The sequence below is a fragment of the Perca flavescens genome, chromosome 19 (genome assembly GCF_004354835.1).
Source record: "Perca flavescens isolate YP-PL-M2 chromosome 19, PFLA_1.0, whole genome shotgun sequence".
NCBI classification, from domain to species: domain Eukaryota; kingdom Metazoa; phylum Chordata; class Actinopteri; order Perciformes; family Percidae; genus Perca; species Perca flavescens.
The window spans coordinates 32,730,837-32,752,751 of record NC_041349.1 but is presented as its reverse complement, the minus strand read 5'-3'; the positions used below and the strand labels follow the sequence as shown (position 1 = coordinate 32,752,751).

Genomic DNA, 21,915 nt, shown 5'->3' with positions numbered 1-21,915 from the left:
CAGATGAACTTTCATTAAGACCACAGACCGAGCACTCAACAACAAGGAAATAGACTTGTGCAAAAACACTTGCCAAGCTGACAAGCCCTCTAGGCATGGGTAGGTGTTAAAAGAAAATTGCTGCGGGAGAGCACGCTGAGCCTCCTGTCTCAAAGTTTATTTACGACTCCACTGGAATAGAAATGTGTCAAGGGTGCTTGGGAGCCCTCTCCTGCAACGGGTGTAGAGCAGATCTTAAATGGAGCTGTCAATGAAGCGATGGAGAGAGAGTGAGAAAGACAGTGTGACTTTGTCTCCGTCTGAAGACTCACCTCTCTCTAATTGCCTCAAGTCCTATTGATTACCCGATGGCCCCACATACCTTTTCTGTGTGATCCCTTCACAATGTGTGTAATCCCCTCACAGAGCTTAAAGACCCTCCAGTTTGCTGTATTCTTATGTGATTAGAAGCATTGATCAAACTGTGCTCATGCGTCTGTGTGTTTGTGTGTATGTAGGGGCAACCAATGAACGTGATGGCTCATAATTTGGACGCTGAAAAGAAGGGAGTTAACACATAGCACACATGCTGATATTTTGTTAGAGGGATCGAAGCATTTGATGATCGACTTTGCACACAAAGTCCACATAAACCTGTACACACACACACACACATACATACATCCACTAGTTTTTGACACGAGAACACACACCTACTCTCGCAACAACAGCAGTAACACACAGACACCTACACACACCGCTTCCAGCATGAAGCACCAAACCTGAGCTGCCATCACTCCCTCCTGCAATGCCTGCAGGTGTGTTTAAGCAGGAGCTTGATCCTCAGATCCTATTACCAGACATCCTACTGTCACAACACACACACACACACACACACACACACCGCCAGTCACCCTCCTCCCCCTTCTCTCTCTTTCTGTCCCTAAAGAAAATTAAGATGACTTAATTCCCATGCAATTAAATGCTCTCATGCTGTCTGGCCCTCTACTATTCTGTGTGTGTGTGTGTGTGTGTGTGTGTGTGTGTGTGTGTGTGTATAGAAGATGGCAGATCCCACGCAGACCTTTGGAGTGGTGACTGAAGCAGAATATGAGAAAAGTGATTTATAATCTAATCTCCCTCTATCTTTTCATCGATTGGAAGAATCTTGGACCCCCTGTGATAACACCTGCCAACTAGACTGAGGCCACCACAGTTGGCAGTCCAGTCGTATCTCGGTGTAAGCAGAGACTATTTAGAAGAGACATGCCACTTCCTCAATCCTCAATACAACTATATAAGGAAAACCCGTAACGGCAAAGATGGCGGTTGTATGCACATGTCCCGCCCCTCCCGCTGGAAAGCCAATCATCTGCTTTTTAACAGTCAAGCCGGGAAACATTTAAGCCAATCGTCTGGTTCCACTGACGCATGCGCACAGTTGAGGTTTTGCGACAGCGGAGACGATTTGGCCACAGCGAGTTGTGGCGTGTCACGCCGCCTTCACACTGGCAGTTGAAATCAGCTCCGATACGGCCGGAAGTCATTCATTTCCTGTGGAGATTCGCAGAGCGCATGCAAATGGGTCCAAACCGAGTCCGAACGAGTGCAGTGCGGAAAAAAATAGTGTCAGTTGGTCATCCGGATGCGTTCAAAAAATGTAACAATTGCGAAAAGCTACGGACGGTTCCTATCCGACGGAAGGTAGCGTTGCTAGATAAACAAACCTGCTAATGCTAATTGGTTAGCTAGCAACAGATGTCTAACTATTGACATTATACCGCTATATCACATTTAACTGACGTGACATGTCATCGTCCTGGGCAACTTTACTCCACGCAGCAGCCTTTCTATTTATAGCTGTATAAGAGAGGTCAGAGCGAATCGGACATTCAGACACTTATCAGTCCTTCTAGTTGTTCTGCCATTTTTGTAAATCGCTTCCGAAGCTCTTCAACGGTGTAGTACGACGTCTGCTGGGGGCGTATTACGGAGCTGATTTCAACTGCCAGTGTGAAGGCGGGTGTGTGCAAGATCAGATGGAAGAGGATGATAACAACGCCAAGGCACCGGACTACCAAGGTAGTTAAAGCACAACACCGGCATTCTGGATAGAGACATAAATGAAGTTGGTGTCGTGAACCCTTGCGCATGCATAGTAACAGTATAACCTGAGGGGAAAAAAGCGTTTTAAACGTTATTTTGAGGCAAAGTCATCAAACTTTTTCAGCAATTTTTATCATATTCTACTGCTGTTTCTATACATGTAGTTTTTATGTCCCGATGACCAGTAAAAGTGCAGTTTTGACTCTCTGCCCATTCATTTAGATAGGAGCCTGGTCTTGTTAGTCCGAAATAGCTGCCCGTAGGCGTTGCCAAGATGGCGGCCGAGTGGCATGACTTGCCTAAAAGGACTTTGGTGTAAGTCACCTACTGTACTGTACCTCTTGGCTCTTGCTTCAGCTCTTCTGATGTCTTTTTTTTTTTATTAACTGGTGTTCAGATGCTGCCTGTGGATTGAATAACTGGAACATGGGAGTGGTGCTAGTGGCCAAAGGGTGATTCGGTATGTGGGATACTAAAGGAGTGCAAAAATACCAAAAGTGTCACAAAAATAAATAAAAAAAGCCTAATACTCTACCAACATGGGGTTCAGTTTCCATCTCATTAGCAGAACTAAACAGCCTGGGAACTAACAATACAACTGTATAAGCTCCAAGGGGTACATCAGTGAATTATTTCTGTGGCAGTTTTTTGGACCTCTGGGACGCGACTGATCATATCGACGGGGTTTTCTGTCAACGGTCGGCCGTCGGCTATATGTGTCTACACCAAAACACACATACACACATATATCTCACATAAATAAAAATCACTCAGAGAAATTTAAAGAGTTAAGGTGCTAAGCTAGACTGTGTTAGTGTGGTGGTAGTGCAAAAGAGAACAGTGTAGGGAGTGATCAGTGCAATAGCTTATTATTAAATATTAACTATGACTATGAAAAGACAAGAATGTAAACGTTAAACGTAATGTAAAATTAGAATTGCTTTACAAATATATATACAGTACGTTAAGAACTATATATAACAGGGAATACGTTATAAGATGCAGAGGTTATGACCACAGTCCAGATTGTGTAGGAGGGCTAATATAGCCTATAAGACAGGCTATATTAATAAATAAATACTAAACTAAATTAACCTTTAACATGGTTAATAGGGTTATTTTAATTCTGATAATGCAATCCAGAGAGACGTTTTGCTTCCGATGCCGGACAATCTCAATTTTAAATAGTGTTTTGTCTTTCAGTGGATGATTTTCTCAAATCCCATATCTAGATGTCTTGTAATTCCTACACAGCCTGCCAGTGTAAATGTTTATTCAGGCCTCGAGCTCACAATGTTTCTCCGTTTCGTCTTAAATTGTCAGTTCTAGATGAGCAAATGAGCCGTGCATTTCAGCAAGCTGATGGATAAAACTGTACGCCTCATCCTACCTTTTTTTTGTTGGTTGGGCAGATATAAAAGCTGGTCACCACGATGGTTGTCCCTGGCATCAGGTTGAGTTTGGTGTATGTGGTGCCATAGTCAGAAGATCTAAAAACAGGCAGACAAAACACAAACATGTTAGTCAGGGAACTTTTAGGAACATTTTTGTGGTAATTTTCCTTTTGCTCTGGTCTCATGAGTCACACAATATCAATAGCATTAGGCAGTATGGTAATGATTTGAAGAAAAGGACCTAGACCATGGTTGTTCATTACATTTCATTACTTTTCTTGGTTCCATTTCACCAAACTCTTCTTATCCTGCATATTGAAACAACAGCACATCCGTGAAAAACCTTTGTTGGCAGGAGATTAAATTTGCAAAATGTCGGGGGAATATCTCTCAAACTGCCCTGAAGGCATTAGATCTGCTCTCTGTTGACCATATTACTACTTTGTGGTCCGCAGACTGAGCTCGGCGACAAATCAAAATGGCTGGGCGACCTGTCATTGCCACCACGATGGAAAAACAGCCTCAGGCTAGCAATGAAGTACTGGCCAATCCCCAAATCTGGCAGCTTTAAGAGCAGGTACGGACTGCTGTGTGTGTTTGAGATTGATGGCAGGCTGCTGGGTTGTTTCTCCAGTACGGCTCAGTCCCACCCACCAAGCAGAGTGAAGGTGATTGTTTGTGACAGGTTTTGAAAAACAGGTTTTAGCTCGGCAAGGCTGAGGCGAGGTGAGCGCTTATGTAAAATGAATGTCTTAAATTCCTGTCAGGAATATACACTACTAATCCAACGTTCTCCCTCAACAACATAATACAGGCAAGGTAGATTAAAGGAGAACTTTTACGGCCAATTTTTACGTTAATCTTTATCGCTATGAATATGCGAGTACTGTCGTACCAGGATCGGTCCTAGCAAACTGGAGTTGCTGCAGCTAATGCCCAGAGCTCCCAGTTAGCTAAAACGGCAGTTGTGGGGGCATATTCTAAAGAGTGCCTTTGTGCCTCTTAACAGACACAAAATGCAATTAAAATGTCTGTGCAACATGAACAGGACCGTTAACGTGACAACAAGATACGTTTTCAACTCAGACATCCTGCCGGCACGCTTGCTGCTGCTTCCTCCCCGCCTTCGTCGCCGGCCGGGGCCGACAACAATCCGCCGAGCGCCCGCTGGTCTGGTGGATGTCCTCCAGGGGACAGGTCATGCCTTCGCTGTGAAAAACTTTAGTTTATTTCCCCCTCAAAAACTAGCACTGTAGTGGTTATGACCATATCAGTGACTATGTAACTACATGGAAACAGGCCAAATTATGTCTGTGGCTTGTACAGTGATAGTGTTAGAGAAGGCTCGCTGTAGTCTCGTTATTCTTACTCCAAGAGTCTTCCCTTGTGAACACCTCCGATCTTCACTAAAAAAAAAAAAAGTATTTGAGGATTAAAAGATAGGTTAAAGAATGCAAATGTAAAATCTACTGTATTTGCACTTGTTTTTTCTAGTGTGCAGCTTTTCACAGCTTTCTGGGGATCATTTGGAAAGCAATCCAAAGCGCACAGGAAAGTTGATGCTGCAGTACTTAGCCGAGGGTTGAGGGTTCAACAGGAGGGATTCTGGAAGAAGAGGTCTTGATGAAAGAGAATGATGAGCCAGCACGTCAGCCTGGTTAAGGACGAGAGGATTTACTCCTCCGCGCAGTGGGACATCAACCACTGACAGACACACACACACACACACACACACACACACACACACACACACAATGAGACACATACACACCCAAAGCCCTGCCGAGCCATTCAGCAATCAGCTCCCCTAGAGTGCTCTGATACAGCTGGAGAAAATGGAGTGGCTATTTCTCTGTGGGGAGCTGGCAAGTGTTTCATCTTCCTCACTGGCCTGTGTGCAGTGTTTAACCTGGGATCACTCGGAAGACGTGGACGGATCTAGTGCTGATGGCCGCGTTAGCAGCCAGAGCTCAGTGCTTATCTTAAAAACCCACTTGTAGATGGAGTGGAGGCCTGCTAGTCCACTGGGGGGGATCATCAGTGTGTACGTGCAAAAGCCATGCTGAGCAGTCAGATTCAGTCCTAAGGAGTTCGAAGGATGATAAAGATTTTGTATTTTAGGGTGAAAATTCATATTCTCTAAAGCATTACATACTTTTGTAATGGATTATCTACCCTTCTACAAATTACAGTGTTCCCTGATGCCGTTATTCTGTGTTCAATGTCTGCATTGCATATGGCTGGCCCGACAGAGTCAGCTCACATTCTCAGTGTAGAGTATGTGGGGTATCTGCAGCTGTAGGTTTAGCCTTTCTGTATACAGCACTGACAAATATATTGCAAAGTTCTTTCTGTGACTTGCCAATCACCTTCCCTGCAATGTTAACAATCTTTGAGAGCTTGTTTTGGCTCTTTGCCCAAGTTGCCAATACCATACTGTTATGTTAAATGATAAAATGCCTTCTCCCTGTTACACAACCGTAGTCCTCCATTAGCACGATGGTGGCAAGGTTCAGGGTGGGCCTCATGCCCAGAAACACATCCAACATCTGGACGCTGACTAGTCACACTTCCTTCCCTACCTTTCTGTCCTCATTATCCCTACCGAAAGTCTGCTACCATGGAAACTGATTCTTTATGTCCATCTGTTAAAGATCAAATGATGACGGAAATGTCACACTGGTGTTTTGAAGTGACAGCGTAAGTGATACCAGTTAAGCGTAAGTTATTCAAGCAAAATACAATTGATACCAGTTAAGAGTCCTATGGCCAGCTTGCTGTGGATGGAGCACTCAGTCCTCAATGTTTGGGAGGTTGTTGTTCCTTTCTTTTTTTGGATTTGAGGTGACTGAATTTCATGCAAAATGTGATTATGAAATGTATGTTATCTCACCAAAAATGGGAGACTTTCATGATTTAAGTAGATGCGGCTGATGTATTACTTGTGTGAAAAACATAAAAAAGGCAACTGAAAAATGTTGCAAAGCAGGGGGTAGAAGTCGTTCTAGCACTAATAAGGCTGATTTGTGTGTTGAGTAAGGGGGGTTGCTGTGGAAAGTCAGCAGCCCCAGAGCCTCATAGGGTGAGAATAATGATGTTGAGTTAATAGGAGAGCTCATTTTGTACTGTCTGCCATCCGGACCTTTGGATTAATAAACTGGTTGGGAGCTATTGCAGATTAATGAGGAATAATGACTTTGAAACCGAGTGGGGAGTAGGTGATAGGGGAGATGGCGGAGAGCAGGGATGAGGAAAGGGGAGAAGGGTTGGACAAAAAAGTCATTCAACAGACGAATCCTTACCTTATCCTTATCCTTGCCTGGGGAGTATAGTCCAATACCAAAACTGACTAAGTGCATTGAACAAATTAACGACTGGATGTGCCAGAACTTTCTTAAATTAATGAATAAAGAAAAAATTGAGGTGGTGGTTTTTGGAGCAAAAGAAGTTAAACGATTAAAAGTCAGCGCTCAGCTTCAAATGACAATGTTAAAAACAACAGACAAAGCCAGACATCTTGGTGTAGTCATGGACTCAGACCTAAATTTTAACAGCCACATTAAGACAATAACAAAGTCAGCCTATTATCACCTTAAGAATATATTAAGGGTTAAAGGACTTAAATGTTAATGTCTCAGTTAAATGTCTCAGCAGGATCTGGAAAAACTTGTCCATGCTTTTATCTTCAGTAGACTTGACTACTGTAACGGTGTCTTTACAGGTCTCCCTAAAAAATCAATCAGACAGCTGCAGCTGATTCAGAACGCTGCTGCTCGAGTCCTCACTAAAACCAAGAAAGTGGATCACATCACTCCAGTACTGAAGTCTCTACACTGGCTTCCAGTGCCTCAAAGAATTGATTTCAAAATACTTATTATTTCTACTTAATATTTCTGATCTGCTGCTACACTATGACCCACCCAGACCTCTCAGGTGGTCTGGGACAGGTCTGCTTTCTGTAGCCAGAGTCCGAACTAAACAGGGGGAAGCAGCATTCAGTTTTTATGCTCCACATATCTGGAACAAACTCCCAGAAAACTGCAGGTCCGCCGCAACTCTCAGTTCTTTTAAATCAAGGCTGAAGACCTTTCTATTTGATGTTGCCTTTCTTTAATTTCTTATACTGCACTGTACATTTTGTTCTCGTATTTTATCTGTTTTACATTTTTTATTTTGCAGTTAGCAGATGTGTTTAGCTGCTTTGTGACGCCAGCTATGGTACTCCGCATGGTGCTACGGTATGTGGTTTGGATTAAAACCCTCCCAAGGAATCGAACTGCGCTCCTCGGCTTGAAAGACCTGCGCGTTATGACCCACCCATCCACCCGGCCACCTCGGCCAACTGCGTTTGTAATAAAGCAGTCATTGGGGTGCATGCAGCAAAAAAAAACCGAATTGAATGAAAATGAATTACAGTGCTTAACTTTTCGGCGCTTTTTGAACGTATGGGTCACGATAAACAGGCTGCCCTTACCGTTATTACTGCACCCTTCAGTCAGTTCAGAGGTACGTCGTAATCAAGACATGGATGCAGAAACATTTGATTCGAATACAAAAAAAGTTTCAACAGACCATTAAAATAAGAACACTGGAAGGACATAAACCACTAGAATACCGAGGTATAAGAGAAGAGTGGAATACCGAGAGACAGGAAAGGGGAGAGAAAGGTGGACACGGAAACGTCTGCAAGACTGGATGTGACAGAGACAGACACCGCAGGTGAAATTGTATTTTCCTTGACGCGCTTGAGAAAACAGAGAGTGTGGAAGCACTTTGGGGCGGCGACAGGTGCTGAATCAGATTTAATGTCCTAATATGTCAAGGTTGCTCCAGCACCTGATGTTTCAGGGAAGACAAATCGAGAGTGCCAAGGCAACAGGCGATGAGACAGAATAGCAAAGCATAGAGGAAGGGGGGGTAATGAGGAAACAGGTTTCTGATTCATTTCTTATAAATCCACTTAAAGATCTGCAACTCATTAGCTGCTGATGTGATAGGATTGAGACATAGTAGTTCCTCACTGCGCGTGCATCACTGTTAATTATTTCCCTGTTAAATAACAGGAAATAACTGGCAGCAGGGTTACCATTATTTTCATGTTATTTTAACAGTTTATTCCTGTTAATGTTTTTTTTTACAGTGCACTCCCGTAATGTTTTTTAACAGGACTTTACTGTGAATCACAGAAAAAATAGGAAACAACTGGCAGCAGGGTTACCATTATTTTCATGTTAAATCACCATTTATTTTGTTTCCATTAAATATTGCTTTTAAAATGTAGTGTTAATTATTTTAGCATAGTAATGTGTACATTGTAATTGTACATTGTAATATACATATTCTAGCTTGAGTTAATACAAGAATAGGCATAATACATCACAAAAGTGAAAGAAAACAAATAGTTCCATATTGAAATTAACTTATTTATTGTAATACAAACACTGGAAGTTAAATACTTACAAATGTAGGCACACATAGATCAGATCAATCACAGAAAAATACAGTACTTCATGTTAATTGCTGGCATCTAAAACAATTGTTAAAATTGTTAAAACAATTATTTTAACGATGTAAGCGCACGGTGTGAAGCGCCTGGTGCAGGTGTGTTTAGGGCGTGTCCAAATCCACTTTTGCTAGTTTGACGGCAGTAAAAAGGGTCCGTGTTTAGGGCGCCTGGTTCTAAAGGCTTGGTCTTAGTGTCTTCATTAATCAGAGGTGTGTTTTGGGCGTAACATGCAATCAACCAATCAGAGATCATCTCCCATTCCCTTTAAAAGCCAGGCGCGTTTGGACCTTGGAGCATTGCTGTTATGATGGAGGATTTACACCCTAATATTTTTATTTGTAATCTTCTGCATGTGTGTGTGTGTGTGTGTGTGTGTGTGTGTGTGTGTGTGTGTGTGCTGCTGTGCGTCCCTGTGTGTGTAACTTTAGACTAGGTTTTTGTTGGTCAATGGCGCAATCACTTCCTGCTGCCTCAAGATCCCAGAATACACCTGAACACACCTCCCTGTAAGACCAGCACAGCCAGAATGCATGTTCTTTACAGGGATGCTCTCCATGCTGGTCTTACATGGAGGTGTGTTCAGGTGCATTCTGGGCGTGCCGGTCTTACAGGGAGGTGCTTTCAGGTGCGTTCTGGGCGTGCCGGTCCTACAGGGAGGTGCGTTCAGGTGCGTCGTGGGCGTGCCGGTCCTACAGAGAGGTGCATTCAGGTGCGTCATGGACGTGCCGGTCCTACAGGGAGGTGCGTTCAGGTTCGTTCTGGGCGTGCCGGTCCTACAGGGAGGTGCGTTCAGGTGCATTCTGGGCGTGCTGGTCTTACAGGGAGGTGTGTTCTTGACAAATGAGATGTAAATGTAGAAACCACAGTAAATGTTTTATCACATTGCTTGAAGGGACAAACAATAGTTTGTCCTTCTTTGATGTGCACCTTAAGACGAGAATAAAACTCAGTCAATGAGTCACATTTGGCACGGCGGGAGAAAACATGACACGTAAGATCCACTAGCCTAATCGATCTTGGCTGAACTATACTCTCCTTATGATGTCTGTAAATATGTCCCTTCAGACCAGCACATTTGTTAAATTGGGTATGTTGCTGTGAATTTTTATGTGTCTCACATAGGCCACAGAGGTGGCTGACTGTTGTCCACAAATTTGGCAAGAAAACATTATGCAAGCCAATTAGACTTATTGATAGATCAACAGTAATTTGCTAGATTAAAGTAAGACACAATTCAAATGTCCACCTGGTTCTGAGAGATAAATGCAGTGAGATCTTCTTGATCACCAGTGTGATCAGGGATAGTACCCTGCATCTGCATCTGTAATTAAAAACAAAAACAAATGTAAACATTTATCTACAAATCAATCATAATCAAAACAGTAAAAAAAAAACACACAAAAGAGGGTGCACTATGCCAATGCAAATAAAAAAGAATAGCTGTTCACATACACAGTAGTGGCTGTTTTTGCTGGATTTACCTCATTGCTAGGCTTTAGCTACCACATAAAATAGTCACACCCAGGGTGGGAAATTAGCACCTGTCACAAGCCAATGGCAGGTATTTTTTCAAAGTGGCGGGTGACTTTGCCTTGCATACAAGCCACAGTGGCGGGTGGAGTGATTTTCAGCGCTCTAGTCTGTGACACATACTGTATAGCTGATCTGAAGTACAGACTAGAGGGATGCATTGGGACCCAACGCAAATCTCGCAGGAGCAAGTGGGCGGTTTAAAATTTGCTGCGGGCAACTAAAATGCATCTTCTCCCTATTAACCTATAAAATGACGTGTTTTCTCATGCGGGACGGGAGAAGACACAAAATCAATGCTATTGTGCAGGCATAAATTCTCAGAGTTTTGCGGGAGTGGGCGGGAGTGTTAACACACACGTTGCGGGTGCGGGCGGTAATGGTCAGAAATTAAGCGGGAGTGGGATGAAGAAAACAGTCCCGCGCAGGGCTCTAGTACAGACTAAAGGAAAATTATCGGTTAAAAAAATGTGGCGATATATCCCCGGTGGAGGCCCGTGGCGGAGTCAGCAGTAGCTACAAATGTACAAACTGTTGAGGGCGAAGTAAAGAAAAAGAGAAGGAACTTTTCCAACAAGTGGCGCATTGATGACAATGGGAAAACTATTTCATGCAGGCAGGCAGTCTGGTAAAATTGGGCATACACCAGGCACAAAAAAAATGTCCCACCCTGGTCACACCAGCATGTCTGGTAGCCCAAACAGCTATAACCCATCAAAGACGAGCATCTAACATGAAATATCAAATACAGTCTTAAACCAACTATCTAGCAACATAAACAGCTATCAGTAAATTGATGTACCTATCTTAGCCGTTTGATTTTCAGGATGAACCTGCTTTAACCAGACGTGCACATGGCAAGAATGCCACACAAACTTGACCACAGGAATGCTACCTACTTAAACATTATAGGCATAATAACGTTAGCTGATTATTTATAGATTTTAGATCGTATACATGAATGGACATTAAAATAAACGCATTGTTTTCTAAGATCATTAGCAGCTAGCTAAATTAAACTTCATGTGGTGCAAGTCCGTGGCGTTTAGTATACATCAACATCACTGATAAATGTTTAAACTATGCATGACTTTAAAGAAATTCTAGTTAATCTCACCGGATTGTTGTGATTTTCGTCAAAATAACCAGAGCGATCTTCCGACATGGCATGGATGGCCGTGTGTCCGTTGCGTTCGGTTGCGTTGCAGGTTCAAATGCCTTCTTCTTCGCTCCTTCCCAGAATGCAAAAAATACTGTATGAACTTGTTATTTCAGAGTGTGGCGCGTCGCCTGCTGGCGACTGTGTCATTCGGATATACACCGTGGTCAGAAAGACACACACACACACACACACACACACACACACACACACACACACAGATTTGGAGCGCAGTTCGTCAATTAAATGTTAGGCCGTCTCGCTTAAAATCCGGAGCCTAGGGTATGATGAATATGGTAATAAAAGGCTATTACACGATAATAGTCTGGGGAAAATGCTAGATTATTCTTTATAACATTTGCAGTACAGAAATCAGGTGTTTTGTCTAATCTTCATTCAGTGAATGCATACAATATTTAGTTTGTTAGTATGCAACATCAACAATATTGAATTAGTCATTGCTTAGCAACCTACAAAAACGAAATGAAATTGCTAACTTCTCCAATGATAATAAATATTTTTTTTTATAATCTAAGCATAAAATTGCGTTTATCGGCATTTATCCCCAAAACATGACCATACCAGACCATCTAACTCTGGCCGCCATCTTTGAATGTTCGGTTGTGCGGTTAAATAACGATAATGAATGTTATTTAGCAATGAGGTGTTAAATAACATAAATGAGGTGTTATTTAACATATATTCCCTAAAAAATTACAGTAAGGCGCAGTTATTAAAAATAACAGGTAAATCATGTTGAAATTTGGGTGTAAATTAACGGAAACATTTAACAGTGTAGCTTCTGTCAAGTACTAAGCTAATGCTTAGCTTTACTAAGACATAGGTTAAGCTAATGGTAGAGCAGAGCAGTAGGTCAGCGTGGTAAAGACAGCCAGGGGACATATGCACAGCGGCTGGGTCAGTCTCGACATGCTCAGTGTCTGATTTCTGTGGGGAGCCGAATGCTGAGGCAGACCTCGACAGACACATGACTTTACCGTTAACTTTAGCTCGAGGCTCATCAGTGATTGGCTTACATACAGGAAACCAGGTCATCCACGCAACGTGCCTCACCGCCACAGAGACGCGTGGTTGGGAAAATCTGCAATGCATTACAGCGCAGCCGCTCTGTGGACAAAAGGGATGAAGCATGAGGCAAATGTGCTTCCTTGCCAGGGTATCCCTCACTGAGCAGCATTCCAAAAATAATTTCTGCCAAATTTTGAGCGGGTTAAAGCCCCAGTCACGAGCAATCATAAAAAAATCAAAGCTTCCCTATCTTTCCCTGTAAAAGAGCAGGGAATTAGCAGGGAAATGGGGGCTTTTGATTTATCGCACGAAGGTAGTTGCCATGACTATTCTGAAAGAGGGCCAACATTAGCATTAAAGCTGATTTACACTGGTTAAAAGCAAGGCATCATAAAAAGTACCTGACGGATCACGCTTTCGACAAGTGTGGTCCCATTTTACATGCTTGAGAATGGTAAATGTTCAGAGATAGAGTTTGATGACACAGCTCTGTGATGCTGAGACAATGACCCTATGAGATATGATGCAAAAAAGAAAGAAATGGGGGGCTATCTGCTTCACACGTGAACAGATCATCAATGCTGACCTATTTCTGGCTTGCATCTTCCATTTAAAAAAAAGAAAAGAAAAATGACCATTCTGCTTTACTGCAGCTGTCGTTTTACTGATCAGTCAACACCTCAGTGCCCTCCATCTTTTTATTTTCCATTTTTACAGCAGTAAAAAAAAGTTATGGATGATAAAGCTCAGGGAGTCTCAGGTGTACCCTGGACAAAGGCTTTATGGCCATCTTCTCCGGCCTGATTGTGTCAAGCCTGGCTTTATTGACTACAGAATGGAATGTAGGATGATATAGTAGGTCCTTTTGAAAAAAAGAATTCCTGTGGGAATGTTTACCTTGCTACTACTATCCTTTTCAAGACATTTGTGGCCCTGTTGTGATCTGGCCGTGACAGTCACAAAGTCAGACAAATGGATTTTAACACTCAAATCTGCTGAATGTGTGAATGCTCCTCGGCTGTGAATGCCTCCAGAAAATGCCGAGTTCACAGAGGAAGTGTGAACCTGTGTCGATAGGGTTGGCAAAAAAGACGACTGCTCAACTTCTCTTGGCCTCGGGATGACAGTAACCGAGGTGTCAACCACACTGGTCACAACTTATGAAGAGCAAACAAATCGCCTGGTCTACAGAAAGGAGTTTTACGGTTGACTGGCTTATGATAGACCAAAGAGAGAAAACTGTTCACAGACCTTGCTGTGTGTTTTCATTGGAGATGCTTTCTACCAAAGAAACAGAGCATGTTACTGTCCATCTTCCGAGTTTTCATTTTCACTGAGAGCATCACGAATGGAGCACTGTCCAGGATTGGGTTAAAGCTTGCGTCAGGTTAAGTAAGGTAGACCAGACTAGAGCCCTGCATTTCAGCCCAAGCACGACGGGACCCGACTTATTTAGGCCCCTGGGGCCGGGGCATTGGGCCAATTTGTCAAGTCAGAGCTCATGCGAGCAGCAGCTGCCTGCTTCAGCTTGTCCAGAATGCCCTTTTACTCTGGTTGTGATAATACACGTTTTAAACTAACATTGTGATGTGCTTTAAGTGTTTATATCTACGGAACAGGCTCCAGTCGAGCTTGGGCTGATAATTCAGTGATAAACTGTCGGACTAGGACCGGGCTAGGGCCTGAGCGTCCCAGACGAGGGTCAATTAAGCCCGTCCAGGACTCTAGACCCAACCGCCTTCTCCATAGCCACGTTCTCCATCTCTTCCTCTGGGATCCGGAGACAATTCCACGCCAGATGGGATATGTAGTCCCTCCAGCCTGCCTTAGGTCTGCCCTTGGTCCCCTCCCAGCTGGATGTGCCAGCAAAACCTCTAGTAGAAATCAGATGCCCTACCCACCTAAACTGGTCCATTCTTTCCTTCCTGAAGAACTATAGAGCATACTTTGGGTTTTGAGTCCTACCTCTGTCTTGGTACCACTTTAACAAAGTGCCATTTGCAGTGGCAGAGGCCTTGAAGGCATCGTCATGTGTAATTCAGCAGAGAGGACTGGGAATATAATGCACTGTTGTTTTGTACTGTAAAAGGAGTAGGAGTGGACACTTGTAGAAGTGGAACTGATCAGAGCTGACAGTCATGGAACGCTGTTCCATGCAGCGCCCATTCTGCAACAGATTTGCTAATGCTGCAATGGCTCAGTCTGTATGATTAGAGTAAATTAGCTCATTTGCATTAGAATCACAATACCTTGCAGCAGAGGGTGGGAAGATGTGGGCTTCATTTTTTGTTTCAGCTGCAATTGGCAAATTGCATCTGGAAGTGCCTCCTACACTGCAAGCAGTCTGAGCAGGCAGTTAGCCAAGATACAGTGATTCATGCTCTGTAAGGGCCCTTCACAGTAGCCGATAGTCTCTTGAAGTGCACAAAACCACTGGAGCATAGTTATCAGGAGCAGAGTGCTGCTGCCATTTGCGAAGCTGCTTACGGAAGACCCCTGACAGTTCTATTTTTTCGGTTTGTACAGAGAAAATGACATAATGTTACACATTAATAAAAGAAGAAAAAAGGTCAGTGTAAGGCACTGTAATTCATCACCATCAGAAGGCATTCAATGGAGTTCCCTGAGAGGTCACGGTGGTATTTTACCACAGACCTCTTCTCTCTGAGGCTCTACACTGAGTCACCGGCCTCGTCCTGTCAGCTTTGATGACAATTAGTTTGGATCCTTTTGACAAGAACCACTGAAGAAAAGAACAACATTAAGATATATGGAGGATGTCATGGCCTCCAGGTCTCCCTCTATGGACTTCAGTCAGCTTGCTTCTATCACCACGGGCACTTGGTAAAAAGTATTCAGCTCTGTTCTTCTAACGTCCTTAGTTTTCTACTGGCATATATTTAATCCTGAACACCTTCCTTACAATCCTTCACAGAATGACGCTTGATAAATTACTCGCTCATAGTACAGTGCTGAAACTTTGGGATTCTCATTTTAATCAAGTTTAAAACAAGTTTCATATACCTATAGTTAGCACCCTACGTGCAAATCATTGAGGAAGGGTCTCCCAGTGAGCGTAAATAGCATAGATGAAAACTTAAATCAGTACGGACTAAAATTCTTGAAGAGAATCCAATCCTCCAGCACACATCATGGATCCTTGAATGTGAAAAGAGACAAATGTGGATATCATAATAATCACTACCAGGTTGTTTACATCCCAAACAAAGATTCCTGTATTATTCCTGTAACACCAACACCCTGGCCTACTTCTCTGTAACCTCCCTGTTGAAACCAACTCAAAGTACTTCACAAGTGTGCCAAAAACACTGTAACCGGTAAACACCATGCCAGCTGGGTAGCGGCACTAATAACCACTACAACTACAAGAGTGTCACGTCTACGGAATAGCAGGCTGGGGCCCAGAAGTGTGGAGGCGAGGAGGCAGCAGGTCAATTTTAAAGGTTTAAAAAATGAAACGGCTCACAAACAAAAGGTGTCCTGAAGCGGGCAGGAGGAAAAAAAACTGGCAACCGAGATCCAAACAAAAACCAACAAGCTGGTAAAACTAAGAGAATCATAAACAGCAAAGAAGCAACTCACAGGACGAAATGCTGGGAACAGCGCAGGGAGTAAAGACAATGATCGGACAAAGAAAGCACAGAGACTAAATCCACAAGGTAGCAAGGGTAGTAACGAGGGACAGGGGACACGAAGGCTGATACACAAGGTGGAGCACATCAGGGCAGGGCAGACAATCACAAACACAAGACAGGAAGGACAACAAGACACGACACAGGAGAAACAGACCCTACAAAGTAAAACAGGAAACGGAAGCACGAAACATACACGTGAATAGGAAGGAAAAGAAAACAGATCACACAATCACAGAAAGAACAGGAGTAACACACAACCATGAACAAATTACAGGGAAACATTAAAGGTGCCCTGCCACACAAAACCGTATTTACTTGCATTTTTTGAAATCTGTCAGGTCCATATGTGTTTGTGTTATGTGGTGAATGTGAAAATGAACTGCTACCTCCTCTGTCAGCTCTAGCCACTGAACAGAAATCTCATTGGCTAGCTGTTAGCCAATCAGATTCAAACAGCTTAGCTTGTTGAATATTAATGAGAACTGGCAGAAATCGAGTCTTCCTGTAGGCTTTCTATACCACGCTAGAATGACTTGAAACAAGGTAACCAAGGCATTTTTTCCACAAAAAATTTTTACAGAGTCCAACTTCAGACATTACTGCAAAGTCATGAAATACGTGTGGCAGGGCACCTTTAACACACAGGGAATGAATAGATAACATAAAACAGGAAACTAACAACCCAGGATGACTACAGTGGTAACAAGACAACGAGGACTGATAACACAAAGACAGGCTGACGAGGGTAAGGGCGCTGACACATCAGGCCGATTATCGGCCGTGGACAGTCTGGCGAGGTCAGTGACTCAAATCGGTTTGGTGTGTCCCGTGCCGTCGTCTGTCTGAGGGGCTGTCGGCGTTCATTTTGGCCGACCTGATGATCTTTAAACTGTTTTAAAGATCCAATTTTGTTTGTGTTTTATCCAGAGGATCAGAAATTTTGAAAATTACAAAATTGCATCTGGGCTCCAATCATTCAATACTGCAATGGTATTCTCTCCCTCGTTCCGCCTAGCTAGGCCCCGCCCCCCAACTCAAAACCATCAGTTGAAAGCACCTCTGATCCCAAAGTCTATCAGGATTTATTTTTTTATTTTTGTTCCATATGCAGTTAATGACCTGCATATTCTGCAAAGTAGAGGAAGAGAATACAATTGCGGTATTGAATAATTGGAGCTCAGACGCAATTTTGTCATTTTCTCAATTTCTGATCCTCAAAACAGGATAAAGATCCAATTTTCTAATTTGTCAAGGTGGAAAAAAAATGAAAAATGTGATATTTGAACCCATTTTTCTGTTTTTTCAAATGTCCGTTTGTGCTTAGAAAATTGAACTCATAAGCGTTACACGGACCATTTGCTGATGACCGCTCACTGTTAAAATAAATGACTTTTACAGTAACTAGTCTCTGGTTATGGTTTGGTTAGGGTTAGGCAGAGAAGCCAATCGTTTAGAGAAAGATCGTGGTTTGGCTTTGGTTTGGTCATGCTGAAAAAAACCAACCTTGACTGATGTTTTGTTGATCCATACTGTGTGTGCTGTGTGGTGATGCAGCCTTTTTTTGTCATTATCCGATTTCAGTCCAGCTGGGAATTTACAGTTCAGAGAAGTGTGGATTATCATTTTATTTCTCGGCACATCCATCCCTCCCTACTGACCTTTACAGTAAGGCTTTGTCATGCACATCTTCCCCCCTTCTCGCCTGACGTTTCTCTGACTGAGAGAAATACTTTGCCTTCTTCCTGCTCCAATGTGGTTAAGCTCTGACTCAAACTGGATTCGGCTCAGCGAAGGCACCACAAACCACCCCCCACCCCAGCTCCACCTATCCACTTCTTCTCTGTAGGACCCACGCTGGGCCCTCTGTACACCTATGTCACAGCTGAATAGAAGAAGGAAGGGCACTAATGCGGACATTTATCTCGATGACATCCCCATCAGCACCCTTAGGGACATGCACCGAGAACGCCACACTCTCCCAGACTTCACCTGAAGTGTTAGTGTGTTTGTGTGCGGTTAAATCTGTGGAGTTTGACTCATGTCGTACATGTGTGTGAAGTGAAGAAGAATGAGCAGATAAAAAGGAGCAAATCCTTCAACTGAACTTGGCTTGGGAATTCTTAAACAGAGCATGTTGTCGACAGCCAGAGCAGCCGAGCCTTTCCTATCTCGGCTCTTTCACTCTATCTGTTTTACAAATGATCTCATCAGCCTCTCTACCATTTGTTTTGTTGCAGAGGCACAACAGGGAGAGCACAAAGACGCACGGATGCTCTCCAGCTTATTTGCTTTTTTCACTTTTTTTTTATTTCCTCAGTTCTTTGGAAAACACTCATCACTCTCATCGCAAAAATACATTGACTTATTTCATCTGGTTCATTATTACAGAGAGACAAAACGCTCCCATTTTAGACGTGTTACCTAGAAGCTCAGCAATTAGAACAGAAAGATTATGATTTTGCTGTTTTCAGCCTTGAAGATGTAATCCAAGTTTATGGCCCAATGCTAACTAAAGATTTAAAGTTTATGACTTTCAACATTTTAAAATCAACGTGATACGTATCCTTATATGCCAAGCATATTGATCGTACTGAATCAAAAATGCAGACACCAACTGCATTATGATGTGCAATGTATCATCTACACATTCAATATATATGTAACTTTATTTCATATTTTTTTAAATTCTTTAACCCTTTGTTTTATTAACTAGTGAGTGCAACCTATTGAGTAAAGGAACATTTGCATGTGTGTTAGTGGGTGTATGCCAGTGCATGTCCTAACATTACATTTCATGGCATTTAGATGACGCTTTTATCCAAAGCGACTTACAATTGCTACATATGTCAGAGGTTGCACGCCTCTGGAGCAACTAGGGGTTAAGTGCCTTGCTCAGGGACCCATTGGTTGATGTATCGCAGTGGGAATTGAACCCAGGTCTCCCACACCAAAAGGCATGTGTCATATCCACTGCGCCATCACCCAACCCTCTTTATTTGTGTTAAAGGGTAATGTCTAGTATCTTCCATATTCATAACAGATAATCTTCTGAAGTATTTACAAGGGACTCCAGCCTCTCCTCGTCTCACCACCAGTGACCAAGGTGAGACAACCTCTCCATCCACCTTTTCTCCGGTTGATTCTGAAGAGACCTCACGCTCTCTGTCTACTTCTACTTTGCCTACTGCTGAAGAGCTGAAGAGCTGCTCATCTACCTCCACAGAGCCACCATGAAATTGCGTGCAGTATTGCATAGAATACAGGCGAGCATCAGCCAACACGAGAAGCGACTGCAAGAGATCTAGCCAACCACGTGGGTGGCACTCAGGATATCCGTGACTATCCCTGTGACTGTGGCAGCTGCAGAGAGGAGTTTTTCAAAGCTCCATTTTTTCAAAGCTCAAGGTGATAAAGACATGTTTGAGATCTACCATTGCCCAAGGGCGCCAATCTAAAATCTCGCCTTGGGCTCCAGCACCGTCAGGGCCGGCCCTGAGCGACACTAGTAGTGAAAGGCACTTTTTAGCTGACAAGATCATCTTGGGCCCTGAGGGATTGTGATGGTATTTTTTACATACTGTTCTGATTGTATGGACAACTAAAGCTATGGTGTTTAGTTTCTGTCGCCCCCATGAGGAATTCTAAGAAATTACAACAAAAACTGTCGCCGCGTTCACATGATACAAGCCTTATGTGGTCAAACACACGAGTAATAATAATCATTAGTTGCAACCCTAGTACAAATTGTTTGGGGATTTACTTAAAGGTCCCATGGCATGAAAATGTCACTTTATGAGGTTTTTTTAACATTAATATGAGTTCCCCCGGCCTGCCTATGGTCCCCCAGTGGCTAGAAATGGTGATAGGTGTAAACCGAGCCCTGGGTATCCTGCTCTGCCTTTGAGAAAATGAAAGCTCAGATGGGCCAATCAGGAATCTTCTCCTTATGAGGTCATAAGGAGCAAGGTTACCTCCCCTTTCTCTGCTTTGCCCGCCCAGAGAATTTGGCCCCCCCCATGAGAGAGAGAGAGACATCATGGTTTTCAAACGAGCAAAGTGGTCAAGGCCACACCCCCACCCTCCACCTTGCCCCCCCTCTCTCCTCCTCAATAGTTACAGACACAGAAATGGCACATCCTAAGGAAAGCTCATTGTGGGACTGTAGAGGCTGGAATTCTGCACCAAGGCTGAATTTCAGGAAAGAGACTTCAGATACAGTATTAGGGGACCACTAAGGTCTATATAAAAGAGACTTCAGATACAGTATTAGGGGACCACTAAGGTCTATATAAAAGAGACTTCAGATACAGTATTAGGGGACCACTAAGGTCTATATAAAAGAGACTTCAGATACAGTATTAGGGGACCACTAAGGTCTATATAAAAGAGACTTCAGATACAGTATTAGGGGACCACTAAGGTCTATATAAAAGAGACTTCAGATACAGTATTAGGGGACCACTAAGGCCTATATAAAAGAGACTTCAGATACAGTATTAGGGGACCACTAAGGCCTATATAAAAGAGACTTCAGATACAGTATTAGGGGACCACTAAGGCCTATATAAAAGAGACTTCAGATACAGTATTAGGGGACCACTAAGGCCTATATAAAAGAGACTTCAGATACAGTATTAGGGGACCACTAAGGTGTATATAAAAGAGACTTCAAATACAGTATTAGGGGGCCAAGGCCTATATAAAAGTATCCAAAGAGCACCTTGTCATGGAACCTTCAAAAGACTAACAGGCTACTTGCTAACCAGGGCTTAATGCTTGAAACAAGCTCTCCTACTGCTGTGGGGCATCTCACAGTAGTCCACATAAAGGCCAACACCACTTCCCCACTAGCAATGATCAAGAGAAAATATAATATAATAAGATGGACGTAAAAAGGGTGCGTTTGATGTGCTGGGGGGTTATGCTGTATGTACACTTCACTGTATAGGTGGATACTGAGCTGTGCTTTGTGAAAGAAATTCAGCAAAATAAGGATTTATTTTATGGAAAAGCAACTTAGTGACATGCTGTCTCGCACACCTTTACCCCACTCTTTGGCCCCAATTCCACAATTTTTTTTTTTTTTATCTCAGCACTTTGACCTTTGACCCTTAAAGGAGAAGCCTGACAGGATCGTCAGACGCCCACATGTTCCTGAGTGTCCAAGATGAGGTCTCATGGGAGAGGGGGGTCCCGTACCAGCGTCAGGCACCCCAAAGACAAAGCAATTCATCACAGTAACCGACTCTGACAAGACCCCGAGACTAATCATCCACTACTGATTGCTGTTAGTTTGTTTGTTGATAGATTGGAGTTATAGACGTGTGGTAGAGCCAGTGGTGGGAGGACCCTGCACTTGGTAACCCTGATCAGGCTCGGTAGAAAACTCAAATTTCTTAATATGTTCAGATTTCCAGGAGCTATAAACAGACTTGTTTTCAACTTGACAACTACTAACTAAGTTTTTATATATATATAATTATAATATTATAAAATATATATATTTTTTAAGTAACTATATGTTACTTTTAAATGTTTCTGAAACTGCGTAATTTA

At 43.0% G+C, this 21,915-nt stretch overlaps 1 protein-coding gene across 1 annotated transcript in view; it reads right to left on the bottom strand.

Annotated features, from left to right (window-relative positions):
• Positions 1 to 21,915, bottom strand: part of sorcs2 (sortilin-related VPS10 domain containing receptor 2) — a 371,041-nt gene that overhangs the window by 191,160 nt on the left and 157,966 nt on the right. Inside the window, exon 3 of the mRNA XM_028563724.1 lies at positions 3,476 to 3,575. Coding sequence (XP_028419525.1) covers positions 3,476 to 3,575 — 100 coding nt within the window. The remainder of the gene's footprint in view (positions 1 to 3,475; positions 3,576 to 21,915) is intronic.